The sequence below is a fragment of the Sitophilus oryzae genome, unplaced genomic scaffold, assembly GCF_002938485.1.
Source record: "Sitophilus oryzae breed Bouriz unplaced genomic scaffold, Soryzae_2.0 scaffold_1745_pilon_pilon, whole genome shotgun sequence".
NCBI lineage: Eukaryota > Metazoa > Arthropoda > Insecta > Coleoptera > Curculionidae > Sitophilus > Sitophilus oryzae.
Genome location: NW_022146441.1, coordinates 2,710,676 through 2,724,597, shown reverse-complemented (window position 1 = coordinate 2,724,597; position 13,922 = coordinate 2,710,676). Strand labels below are relative to the sequence as shown.

The 13,922-nt window shown below is 30.9% G+C and overlaps 1 protein-coding gene across 2 annotated transcripts; it reads right to left on the bottom strand.

Moving 5' to 3' along the window:
- Nucleotides 1-3,096: 3,096 nt before the first annotated feature.
- Nucleotides 3,097-11,637, bottom strand: LOC115881988 (phenoloxidase-activating factor 2-like). 2 transcript variants are annotated; one of them, XM_030899755.1, is made up of 7 exons: nucleotides 11,419-11,637; nucleotides 7,668-7,759; nucleotides 7,445-7,608; nucleotides 6,650-6,799; nucleotides 6,338-6,443; nucleotides 3,499-3,766; nucleotides 3,097-3,410 (listed from the first exon to the last, which is right to left on the bottom strand). In XM_030899755.1, exons 1-7 carry the CDS (start codon nucleotides 11,601-11,603, stop codon nucleotides 3,263-3,265), a joined length of 1,113 nt encoding a protein of 370 aa, XP_030755615.1. In that variant the 5' UTR covers nucleotides 11,604-11,637; the 3' UTR covers nucleotides 3,097-3,262. The 2 variants fall into 2 exon arrangements, with proteins under 2 accessions (XP_030755615.1, XP_030755616.1); XM_030899756.1 differs by having other exon boundaries at nucleotides 3,101-3,410; nucleotides 7,671-7,759.
- Between the last annotated feature and the right edge of the window lie 2,285 nt (nucleotides 11,638-13,922).

Here is a 13,922-nt window from a genome sequence, read left to right as displayed (position 1 = left end):
TGTGTTTATTGAGTCACGGTTGCCAGATAGGTCAAATGAATCCTAAAAAATATGCCAACAGCTAATATAGAGATGATCGTAAAAAAATATGCTACCTAATATACGGATGGATATTATTGCACCACGTGCATAATTTTTTAGAGTTTTAGTGTATCTCGTGCTAAAGTTCTGAATAGTGACAGTGACAGATATCTGTCGCTGTTGAAATTAGAAGTATTGAGGGCTGAGAACCACAGGGTTCCAAGCGACATTTTTTTTCAAAATTCACTTTTTTGCAGGAATCTGTTCTATAGATCATTATGATTATTTGCTGTAAAAATTCTGCACTTGGGGTTTTCTTTAATAAAATTACAATAATTTTCAAATTTTAATTTAGCCTTTTTTACACAACCAAATTTTTTTTGGCCGACCATACCAATAGATAGGGTACGCTATTAAGATCGGCAAAAAAAATAATTTCACTCAAAATAAGTTATTTGGGTCATAAATGACCTAAATACAAAATATTTTCATGGTGTCTGTCCGTCTGTCCGTCTGTAACACGATAACTCAAAAACCGCTAAATCGATTTTTACCAAATTTGGCACAAAAATACTGTGGCACCCGAGAATCTGGCCATTAGTGTTTGGTGGGGGTGGGGGGTTGGAAAGGGGGTATGGGAGGGGGTTAAACATTTAAAAAAATCGTAGCCCCAAAATTACAGTAGCTAGCGAAACGCGGTTTTCAATTTAAAATTAGGAATAATATTTGCAACAAAATTTGTAATAACATCAAAATCAGTCAAAGTCGCAGTTTTTGAGATAATTGGAATAATAACTGGAATTTTATAAAAAATTGGAAAAATTCCTTTACTTTGGAACTAAAAGAATTGCCTACCAATTTTTTTATTAACATATTTTAGTATGGGCGGCTATACGTGCCTCCCGGCGCAATTTTTTTTTAATAAAAAAAAAGACGCTTTATTGTACAAAAAGCCAAAACAGCTTCATCGACAAAGCATTCACAAAACAAAAAAGCACAAAAACAAATATACAAATAATAAAAAAAATGTTTTTTTATATATACACAAATAATAAAAAAAAATTAAATTTTTTTTTTCAAAATATATAGATTTGAAAAACTGTAAAGATAAAATATGATTTTTTATCGAGATCTACCAGCCCTGAAAATCTTTGCACTTATTTAAGACTCACCCTATATATAACGAAAGTTGAAAAACATAAATAAATTAGGTATATAGGCTCTTTTAGCCGTAAAAATTAAAATAAAATTCATGAAATAAAGTTAAAATAATTTTTTCTCGTAAATATTTACAAGCCTCTAATGCAGTATAATCCCTGTTTAGCATCATCATAAAACTTTCTGACAGTTCCCCGATCCACGGAATCCATTATTTTCCCTTTGTTGTGGATTTTCCACTGGAAAGTAATGGAAACTTGTTTCCCGATCCGTTTCAATAGGCAAAAGGGGCGCGGAAAGTTATTGGAGAGCAGCCAAAAATATAAAACGCCATAAATTTTAAATATTATTTTCCAATAACAATTTTGAAGGTTATAAAATAATTAAAAAAAGTCGTGTTTGAAATAAGTTTTTATTTTATTTTTGAAATAATATACAAATAGTTACAAATATAATATTATATAATACAAAAATATTTAAATAGTACATAGATAAAGAGAAACCAATAAAATGGCGTATACGTCGTCAAAAACCCACAGCAATTTTTCCTTTTTTTTATAATATCATATCCTGGTTAAAAAAAGACAGAATACTGTCGTATATCAAGTAGACTAATTGCCTGATAAAAAAGTCTTTATGTTGGTGGTCATGGCTAATGTTGCCGGTTGTCACGATATTTTTTTTTTGAATTTTTGTCGAACATTTGTCGTTTTCAATTATATTTTGAGTTTTTGTTTCACAAATTTGTATTTTCACAGTGTTAATCGTTTGGAACTGTATATTTTCAACTTTCATTCAGCTATATTTGACACTTGTCAAAAGTCAAAGTAAAAAAAGTAACCTTGGCATTATTGCGAGTTGCATTCCTCAAATATTTTGATGACAGCCTAACTTTTATTGGCTTTCCTATACATATACTGGGTGGTCCGAATTGTATTCCGGAAACTTCGGCAGCATATTCTGCAGATAAAAATAAGTAAAAAAGTTCGTATAAATGTAGGTCCTAAAATGCTTAATTTCAGAGATACAGGGTGTAGAAGTTTCATTTTTATTTCAATTTTTTCTAAATAATTTCTGAAGTAACGTCAATATTTGGATGAAAATGGGTGTTTGGGAGTTTTTTGACATGAGACACTTGATTTTGATGTCAATATGACTCCTACTAGTAGAGGGCGCCACCTACATGCGTTCTAACTGTTTTGAAGCGTAATATCTTTTTGTCCGTACCTGTATAAATCTACCGAGCGAAAAAATATACGTCTCTGTGATTTTTTACGTAAAAAATATCTCTTTGTAAAAATCGCTACGAGCAACCGTTCTTAAGATATTTAGAATGAAAATAGTCAAAACATGTCATTATTGACGAAAAATAAACACGTTGAGTAAATAGTTATTTCACTGAAATAATAAATTTGGGATTTTTTTTTTAAATTAATCATAAATTTTTCTGCAAAAAATGATAATAAAACAGTTTCTGTTGAACTTTTGGCACAATGTTTAATTAATGTCAACGATGACAGGTATTGATAATTTCGATTTCAAATATCTCGAAAATCATTACTCGTAGCGATTTTTACCAAGAGACCTTTTTTACGTAAAAAACGTCGTAAATGTATATTTTTTTACTCAGTAGTCATATACAGGTACGGAGAAAAAGTTATTACTCTTCAAACCGATTAAAAAATATGTAGGTGGCGTCCTCTACTAGTAGGAGCCATATTGACATCAAAATCAAATTTCTCAAGTCAAAAAACTCCGAGACACCGATTTTCATTCAAATATTGACTTTACTTCAGAAATTATTTGGAAAAAATCGAAATAAAAATGGAACTTCTACACCCTGTATCTCCGAAACTAAGCATTTTAGGACATGCATTTATACCAAATTTTTTACTTATTTTTATCTGTTGAATAAGCTGCCGAAGTTTCCGGAATACAGTTCGGATCACCCTGTATACAGTCTCACAATAAATTGCTCTATACAGTATGTCCTCAGATCGATTTTACAAGAGAAGAAACCTTTTATTATTTACTAACGTCTAATTTTTTACTGTTTCAAAATGTTAAAGAAGCACATTATATATTAAAATTTGTAAAAGGCTGTGTCGAAGTTTCTGGACTGCATGTGATCGTCTATCCAGTCTGCAAATGTGGCAACGTTGACGTATACTCCAGGAGTTCTGCTATTGCCACAGCCTATACCCCAAGAGACAATGCCCATTTGGTAATATCTACAAAAAAATCAAATTTGTGTTGTACAACCTGCAGTACGATAAATCGTATAATGTGTAGCCCGTTTTATTCTTAGCTTCTACTGACCTAGAACGTCCTACTTCTTTTTCTCCTCTGATAGGACACACCAAGGGACTTCCCCCATCGCCCTGGCACGTGTCTTTCTTCATTTCTCCGCCCGCGCAAACGAAACTCTCGTGTAGAGTGTAGAAAGGGCCTAACCTGGTTCGTCGCAGAGCTTTCTGACAGTCGTTCCTCCGTACCAAAGGTAAGGACACTTTTTTCAGGATGGAGGAGTGCTTGCCGTGGTCGTACGCGTCCTTGCCCCAACCGGTGGCCAGACATCTAATGTTTTCTATAGAAAAAAAAGTAGCAAAATAAGCGTTCGGCATTTAACGTTTTATGTAAAACTGACTAGGTGTTTTTACACAAATGAAGAAGGAAATTAAAGATAAAGGATTATACTATGTCGGTATTGTAGCACATTTTTAGATAACTTCTTTATTTTTAAGATTTTAATGGTCAAACGTAAACAAAATATACGTTATGTTTGGACTAAATTTTCTTGAAAATAAAGACATAATTTGAAATTCTGTTACAATACGGAAATGGATTGAAGTTTCGTGATTACAGTGATATACAGGGTGTCCCAGAAATGAGTGCAGATATTTTAAGGGGTGGTAAATCTGGTCAAAATAAACATATTTTCTCTTTACCATTTTTAAAATAAATTGAAAACAACCGAGTTATTTAACTTTGAAAATTTAAAAAAATAATCGCAACATTTTGAGAACAGCCGGCAGATATCGCCAACTACATCCAATTAGCCGGATCAAGCCCGGATTTCAGTTAGTTCGACGCACTGTGTTGCCATAGGGACAAGAAAGTATATGTTAAAAGTAAGTCATAAAAAACACCTGAGGAGTTTGCAGAGATGCATTACATTTTTAAGATTGTGATATTATTACATAAAATAAATTAAAAGTTGAATGTTTAATAATGTGTTAAAAAAGTTAAATTAAAAAACTTACCCAACATTAAAAAAGATACTTATAACAGATCGATGTAACTGTGACAGTTCTCTTTTTCGGTATACACTTAACTAAAATACACTTCACTGTGCTGCTTTACTTGTACATGCTATGATAATAACTACTAAAATAACAGTCCCCATTTTTAACACATTATTTTCATATAGGCCTCATCACAATTTGAACCACTGATTTACAAAACACCTTAAAAAGCACACATTACTTTGAATACCTTTCTGAATGAATAAATGTTGAGAATTATTGTCTCTTACCGCCACTTTCCGAACTACTTTCTATCTAAGAAAATACATGTTTCACTCAACAATTTTAAATACGTATTTTGTTTTATCGCTATTTTTTCTATGTATTTCGACAATTCCATCAACAGCCCAACCGTCGCGTCGGCCAAGAGACCCGCGCATCACTGGTAACTGCTCCTTTGTCGCGCCGCCGTGTCGAGCTTGCGTCATGCGAGGTTGCCATAGTTTCAACAATTTCAAATTCAAGACACTCGAAGAAATCAAATTCTTATTAAATTTTAAAAATAAAATAGAAAAACATGAAAGGAAACAAACAAAACACAAATGAATTGGTTATTGATAAGGTCACAAAAAAGACATTTCTAAAATATTTATCGTAATTCAGAATTCAATACATCGAAAACAGCCCGACGAATAATCAATTCATTTTTGTTTGTTTCCTTTCATGTTTCTCTGTTTTATTTTTAAAATTTAATATGAATTTAATTGCTTCGAATGTCTTGAATTTGAAATTGTTGTAACTACGACAACGTTGCTTAACATCGTCGTCTGACGCAAGCCCGCCACGACGGCGCGGCGACCGTCGACTCAAAGGACCAGTTTACACGCGGCGCTCTTGGCTGACGGTTAGGCTGTCGATGGAATTGTCGAAATACATCGAAAAAATAGCGAAAAAACAAAATACCTATTTAAAATTGTTGAGTGAAACATGTATTTTCTTATATTGAAAGTAGTTCGTAAAGTGGCGATAAGAGACAATAATTCTCAAGATTTATTCATTCAGAAAGGTGTTCAAAGTAATGTGCGCTTTTCAAGGTGTTTTGTAAAACAGTGGTTCAAATAAAACAGAGAAACATGAAAGAAAACAAACAAAACAAAAATGAATCGATTATTCGTTGGGCTGTTTTCTAAATTTCTTGAATTGAATTCTAAATTACGATAAACATTTTAGGAATTTCTTTTTTATGACCTGATTGTGAATAATATGAATCATTTTATTAAATTTATTCCAAAATAAAGTTATTTTGCAGCATAACAAAGATTTTCGTAAACGTAATGTTTTAGTTAATTTTCGGTGATTTTTGTTAAGTTTTCATTGAAAGGGTAAGTACTAAAAATAATTAATGTGTTTTTTTTTCTATAATTTATAATAATGAGCACTGATAAAAGATTAAATTTACCATTCCTAATTTTTTGAGTAGAAATTTGTCTATGAATTTATAAATGTAGAACTATGTTCCGCCGAACTATGTAGAATGTCGATAACATAGGAGGTTGCAACACTGCAAGGTCTAGATACACCGTAGGGAAATCTCAGGTGAATAAACAAGTGGCACTAAAAAGTTTTTTCAAATTTCCCGGAAAATGTCAAGAAAAATTTTAAATTTTCAACATTTTTTTTTGCAAAAAAAATCTCATAGGCGTGTTTCTGGGGTTGAACTATACTACCAGTTAAAATATTTGCACTTATTTCTGGGACACCCTGTATAATTTATATGGTTTTGTAACAAACTGCTCGCTATTTTATGGCAAATGTTGAAGCTCTGCAAGCCTTAATCAAAGCACGTGTTAGATTTTATCTTTGTCAAAAATTGTAAAAAAAATAATACATAATTATAATATAATCATATTTACCTATATTCTTTTTCATTGGAGGTAGACATATAATTCCTACATTTTCCAACATAACAAATTCCTCATCCAAAAATAGTAGAGCTATATCGTTTTTTAATGAATTTTCCTAAAAGAAATTAAAAAAGAAACAATAGTCATTCAAAGGTTTATTAGAATTAAACATAATAATATATTGTCATCAAAAAGTTTTATGGTCAAGCATGCTTTGGATGATGACAATTATTATTAGGAAAATTATAATAGGATATTTGTCACTGTCGTAGTCATAGCCTGCTTGTCAATAAAAACATTTTGACCATACGGTATATTTACATTAAACTGCTCATGGATAACCACTTCTTCTACAGGAACGTCCTGATGATGCAATGGCTCGTTTGTGACTTTTGTATCCCATTCACCCGCTCTGACAAGAAGTGTTCTTTTTGCCATGTTATTGACACAGTGAGCTGCAGTTAAGGCCACCTAAAAGTCATATTATAAGCACATACTTATTTTTTTAACTTTTTTTGATTTCGGAGATTTGGAGAACATCATCATCATCAATATGTTTATTGCTTTTAAGGTACTTATTATGTAGTTGGCCTTACTGTCAACTTTACATACTTACTATACCGGGTGCGTCTCAAAATTGACTCACCCCTATAAATTTCTTATTTTTTCAGATAAAAAAATGAGATTTGATATGTTAGTATATGACATAAATTAAAAGTTGTAGTCATTTCCGGTGAAACAGGAAGTGACCAAAAACAGTTGAATACGTGAATCAATCCTAATTTACGTCATATAGTAAGTAATATATCAAATCTTGTTTTTTTATCTGAAAAAATAAAAAAGTTACAGAGGTGCACCCGGTATATTTTTAAACATTTATATTAAATTGAAATAAAATTATTAAAAGAAAGGGCATGTGTAATATAACTTATGAAATCAGAAAGAAATGTGATATCTAATACAACTTTGAATATACAGGGTGTCCCCTTAAAAAAATATACTTTATATCAATAAAATTAAAAAATAAATACTGTCTTTTAAAATTGGGACAAAATAAAATAAAATATCACTGTATAGTAAGGTATGTTTATTTATATTATTTCACAGAATTTTTACCTGTGGGTGTATCAAAGAGCCACCGCATTTGTATATCGGACTATCATTCTCTTGATCCCCATTACGAAGTACTACAACTGTCCATGGGAATTCAGCAAACTCACTGTCATCAGAATATGTTGTTATCCGTTTATTAAAAGGTACTGTGTACTTGTAACCACATTCTGTAATTTATAATAATTTTATAATAGCATTAATAATTGAAAAACATTTTATAATATACTACTTATTTCAGATTTTGGTTCATCTACCGGGTCCATAGGGTTCTTGCAACAAACATGGTAGTAGTTAGAACATACAGCAGTAGAAAATATTCTAAAGGAGAAAAAAAATGTCAAAGATTCTTTGTATCTATGCCAAAGAGTAGATAAGACAAGAGACGACAGTTCGCGCGGTACCTTTCATGTTTGAGTGGTGGGGAGAGTGACCTCGTCTCGCTTGTCCCTTTAAATTTTCGTAATTTTTTCGCGGGAAATTTGAAATAGACTATTATTAAAACTTGCCTGTATAGCTTATAAATAGTTACTGTATGGGTAAAGAAATAAATAGAAACGAAAAAAAAATGAGTTTTCCAAATATCATATAAAATAAATTATAATTAGAAACATATTTGTCGGGGAATAAATATAATAAAAGCAATATTTTGTATATCGTTGGTAAACAAGATAAAGTGACCAAGTCGATTTGTAACAACTGTTTTATTTACGTGTATTTTTTTTACATATGGACTTGAACAAGTGTAAAATCACAATGTGGAGTTTATGTACAAAAAAATAGAGTTGCTCAATTTTGTAAAAATATATTACAAGCTTCTAACCATGTCTTCGATCTATGGATTACATTTAGTTTAATAACATAATTATATAGTATATTTCTATAAAAATACTTTTCAGGATCCTTTGGAAAATAGTGAAATATTATGTTTGTCGAAGAATAAGACCTATTTTTGCAGTCTTTATAAGCACACACATTGCCACCATCTCGTCTTTTCCTGCTACTGGTGTCCTGTTCAGTATTCATATTTAACAATATTTACAAATTAGTACGCAACAAAAACGATACTAAAATTAAACCTTAAAAACTCTCAAAACGATAATATATCGAAAAACTGCGAAAACACACTTTAAAAAGGCAAAAATGCAAGAAACAACTAATCAGATTTGTTTCTGCTTAAGCCTGATTAGCACAGTTGATTAGCGTCCTAAAATCATAGGTTAGATTAGATAAAATACGCCGCCGTTGTCAGATTTTGAGATTTTATCTGTTTATCTTTGAAATCGATCAACTTAGTCATTCTGTTTCTTTGATATTATCAGTACATTGCGAAAAAAGAACCTAAACTAACCTAAACTAAAAATTTACATTTCCGTATTAACATACATTACTTATATCCTTCTTATATTATTGATTTATTTTCAAAAAACCTTGTTTATTTTTCAAAGAAATATACTTGGCAACAGACAAAATGGGACTTGATGGGACCTTTAAATTTTAATATATCTGCGTCTCCCTCGCGAAATTCGACTTCTTTGTTCACTAACGTCTCTTGTCTTATCTACTCTTTGTCTATGCTCTAATATTTCCATGACTTATGGTAGGTATGTGATTTTGTATGGCTTGGGTATATGTAATTAATACTGTGTATTTTTTTATCAAACTAGTGAATATTTCCTTATAATTCCACATGGTATAAGTATTTTTTTTATTAATTTTTGAATATTGTTTGGATTTTTGGTATACAGGGTTGTTCACCACATACGACACGGAGTATGGTAGCTAAACGATTAGATTTTTACAAATTGTAAGTTTTGGGTTCGTTGAAGGACTATTAGAGCTACAATTTAAAAATGTTTTTACAACATACAGAGTGTCCCAAATAAGTAAAAAATATTATAGTTGTATTTTTTTAAATGGAACACCCTGTATATTATTCTATTTTTAGATTCTACGTTTAAAATAAAGGTAAAAATTTGATTAAGGTTTATCACACTTAAACCGTTTTTAAAATATTTTCAATTTTATAAAATTGCAGTAAAAATTTTAAGGCTTCATTTCTCCAAGGGTATCAAAGTTTTTAATGCTAAATATTTACTGACGATTATTTATTGATCAGATATTGTGATGCAATAATAAAAATGTTACTACCTTATACAGAGTGTCCAAAAATTTATATTAAATAATTACTAGCTTTAAACGGCAATAACTTGTTTAATTTAAATAGAACACCCTGTATATTTTACATGAATCATATGCACAATTTAATTGTCTATCAAATTTTATTATACAATTTTTTACCTATCTCTTCAAGTTTTCGTAGAAAATGCATTTTCTTATAATTTAGACCTCATTTATCACTATAGCCATGGAATATTGATATTTCAGATTTTTTAAAAGCAACATATAGATATATACAAAATGTACAAGTAGTAAATATTGCAAGCCCATTAGTGTACAAAAAAACTATTCGAATCTTTGTAAAATAGTATACCAATTAAATATACCACCATTATTTCCAAACAAAAATTACTTAATTACATACTTTTAAATTCTTTTAATTAATAAAGTATTCTAAATAAATGTGGATTTGGCTTAGAAATCGTCAATATAATAATAAGTTATGAAAATTAACGTCTCTGTATTTATAAATAAGCACTCTTCAAAAAATGAAATAAAGTTTATAAGGTGTTACTTTTTACCATAATGTTTAATACACACACAAAATTAAGTTTTTTAGTATTTGGAACAATTATTATTAATAAACGTAAACAGTTAATTAATGTAGTTTGAATACTGGGATCATATTAATTGGTCCTCTTTAACAAATATTTAAACAGTTTTTTTTACTTTTTTAATGAAATAAGCGAACTATATCGACAATATTAGTATATGTACTCTTTGAAAATTTGTTACATCTTTAAAATTAAGCTAAAATGTCAATATTCCATGGGTATAGTGATAAATGAGGTCTAAATTATTAGAAAATGCATTTTCTACGAAAACTTGAAGAGATGGGCAAAAATGGTATAATACAATTTAATAGACAATTATATTGTGCATCTGATTCACGTAAAATATATACGGTGTTCCATTTAAATTAAACAAGTTATTGCCGTTTAAAGCTAGTAATTATTTAATATAAATTTTTGGACACTCTGTATAAGGTAGTAAAATTTTTATTATTGCATCACAATATCTGATCAATAAATAATCTTCAGTAAATATTTAGCATTAAAAACTTTGATACCCTTGGAGAAATGAAGCCTTAAAATTTTTACTGCAATTTTATAAAATTGAAAATATTTCAAAAACGGTAAGGTTTAAGTGTGATAAACCTTAATCAAATTTACCTTTATTTTAATCGGAGAATCTAAAAATAGAATAATATACAGGGCGTTCCATTTAAGAAAATACAACTATAATATTTTTTACTTATTTGGGACACTCTGTATCTTGTAAAAATATTTTTAAATTGTAACTCTAATAGTCCTTTACCGAACCCAAAACTTACAATTTGTAAATATCTAATCGTTTAGCTACAATACTCCGTGTCGTATGTGGTGAACAATATTTGTTTGTTTTATTATAGAGTTATATATAAAATTAAGTTAGGTCTGTACTAATTTATCATAAATATATATTAGAAAATTTGTAATGATGGCCAGTGATATTTTTCAAATGGTTGACGTTATAAGCACCATAAATTCATATATTATACACCAAAGCTATACAAATCGACACATTAAACATCCAGCCAAAGCTACTACAAATCTAATCACCGAAAAAAGGTTGCCTAACTAAAAAATACCAAGAAAACTAAGACAGTGTGAATATATTGAATGATACTATGGTATACGAAACAACAGCTGAAGAGGAGTGACTAAAAATGAGATCATTTTTGCTCTATGTGCTCAAGAAAAATATGTTTAAATTGCTGCTAGTATAAAAATATGTGAAAATATCACTTGTGGAATTACCTTATATCAAGTTGGCCTGCCCCATCTAAAGCAGGATAACCCTCATCTTGACACAAATCCATCGGAACACAGGTACAATTATCCTTGTCAGAATTATTACTGTTATCCAAGTTTTTCGGAAATAAAACTAAGGCTTCAGTAGCCAGCCCGAGAAAATAAAACAACAATGTTAAGTTTACTAGCATTTTGTTAATTTACTCTGTACCGGTCTAGTAGAGAACTGACTAAAGATTTTGCTGAGAACTAAACATTTTATTTTTTACCTGATACAATTTTTTGTTCTTCTGTACTTCAAAGAGCATAGGCGTACATTAATTTCTTAGATACAGTAAATCTATTTTCAAATCTAAATGGTTTTTAATTTCGATTTTGATTTCTGTAATTTATTTTTTAGGCCAACATAACAATCTTTACTGTGAAGAATCACCATGAACTTGTATTTCGTTAGTTTAAACGCTTTCAACATGGCTTGACTATCTTAAAATATGTTTATTGTTTCCCTTTTTATTGCCTTATACCACCAAAGTAGAGGTAGATGGCCGATTCTACGCCAGGCGGAGGCGGAGGAGGCGCACTGCGCATACGCGTAAATCAGGTAAGAACGGTTAAAATACGCTAATAAACAGGTTTGAACGGCTTTGAACCGCTTTTGAACTGCTTTGAACCGCTTATTAGCGTAAAACAACAAAGCAGTTCAAAATCTGTTCAAAGCTGTTCAAAGCTGTTCAACTCACCAATACATGCTTAAATAATATATAACTCAGCTTGGAAATTGTAGTGTGTTTTCCAAGATCATGACAGAGTTCAGTTTTTGGATATCAAACACATTTCTGGATGTAATAAACATATTTCCTGTCTAGTGACTCATCAATCGTATAAAAATAACAATGGCTAGCCAAGAGCTTTCCTGCTACGGAGTAGCTACAGAATCTCACTGCAGGACGCTGCACTGTTGAGATTTACAGCGCTATCAGATGGAGCGGTTCGTCGACGGCTATCTTGAAAAAACACGCGGACGCTGCGTTCCATCTGAAAGCGCTGTAACGGGTGTGTCTCAAAAGTGGCTCATCCCTATAACTTTTTAATTTTTTTCAGATAAAAAAAATCGAGATTTGGTATATTAGTACAGTACATCTGCTGGATCTGTGTCTATGAAAGGAATGCGGACAAAAAACATTTAAATAAACAGCAATATATTTTATACGTCGATTTGACGAGTGCGTCACCGCAAATCGCTCCGCCCACTCATTTTATTGGCTACTGGCAAATTTGTTGAATTTTTATTGATGGGACGCGTCGTCTGTTTTTTTACGAAAAACATCGAGAATCGTTTCCCCTCTTTCGTAAGGGGTATCCGTATACCCATATACGTATTACTTTTTACAAATATACTCAGGGTTCCCTATTTAACCCCGTGTGCAATTTCTGTGCCGGAAGAAAAAGACAACATAACCCAGCTCCATATTAAAACTGCATAAGTCTATTTCACCCGGATATGGATTGAACTGCGATTGCGCCAAACTCCGATTGATTGTTGTTTTAGTTCTGTTTGTATTACTTTTTATTTGTGCGCGTAAAAGAGTGATTTTGTTTAGTTTATTGTTTCCAACTATTTTTTTATATTTTTCCAACTCCATGATAATGTGTTATAAATAATAAAAATATAAATCAAATTGAAGGTTAGGGGAAATGTCAGTCAACCACTTCCCTTTAAAAACATCGACCAATGAAAACTTCTTCAGGTGAGGCATGCTCAGTTAAATGAATATCCGGGTGAAATAGACTTATGCAGAATTCCATATTGTTCTTTCACTGTTTGGGCTTCACTTTTTGGAGATTAGGCTGAGTATATTTGTAAAAAGTAATACGTATATGCGTATACCCCGTAGCTACAGAACGGACAGACGTACTGTATATGACATCAATCAGCACTGATTGACGAATTCAATTGTTTTTGGTCACTTCCTGTTTCACCGGAAATGACTACAACTTTTGATTTTTAAAGGGAACTCTCGGTATTTTTTTACTTTATTTATTATAATGTGAATTATTGACATTTTCAATTAAAAAAAATAGTATTTTAAATTTTAATTTAAAGTCCCGTTGCCATAAATCTCAATTATTGATCCAAAATACCAAATGTGTGGTAAAAATTATTCGTAAAAAATGCCTTTTCCAAATATGCTAATATGCCACTCTCGTTCCATTTGAAAAAATTGAGATATGATTAAAAATACGATTAGGGCATGTTTGAACCGGCCCACAGTGGGGTATTTGACACAGATATTTGATCGAAATTTTTTTATGTAGACCTTATATAAATTATTGCTATTTTCAATTAAAGAGGAAATAATATGAACAAAATAAAGGATAATTCGTCGATTCTAAAAAAAGAAAGAAAAATCACAGTTCCAGTGTTTCCACGGTCAATGCCACTAATGCCAGTAGTAATATCGCAACTAATACTACTAATGCTATGACTGATCCGCGAGCAATGCCCATAC

Coding starts and splice junctions, on each gene's coding strand:
- LOC115881988 (XM_030899755.1), bottom strand. CDS start 11,603: ATGCTAGTAAACTTAACATTGTTGTTTTATTTTCTCGGGCTGGCTACT. Junction 7,760..11,418: donor GCAGGCCAACTTGATATAAG/GTAATTCCACAA, acceptor TTTCTCCTTTAG/AATATTTTCTACTGCTGTAT. Junction 3,411..3,498: donor AAAGAAGTAGGACGTTCTAG/GTCAGTAGAAGC, acceptor ATTTTTTTGTAG/ATATTACCAAATGGGCATTG.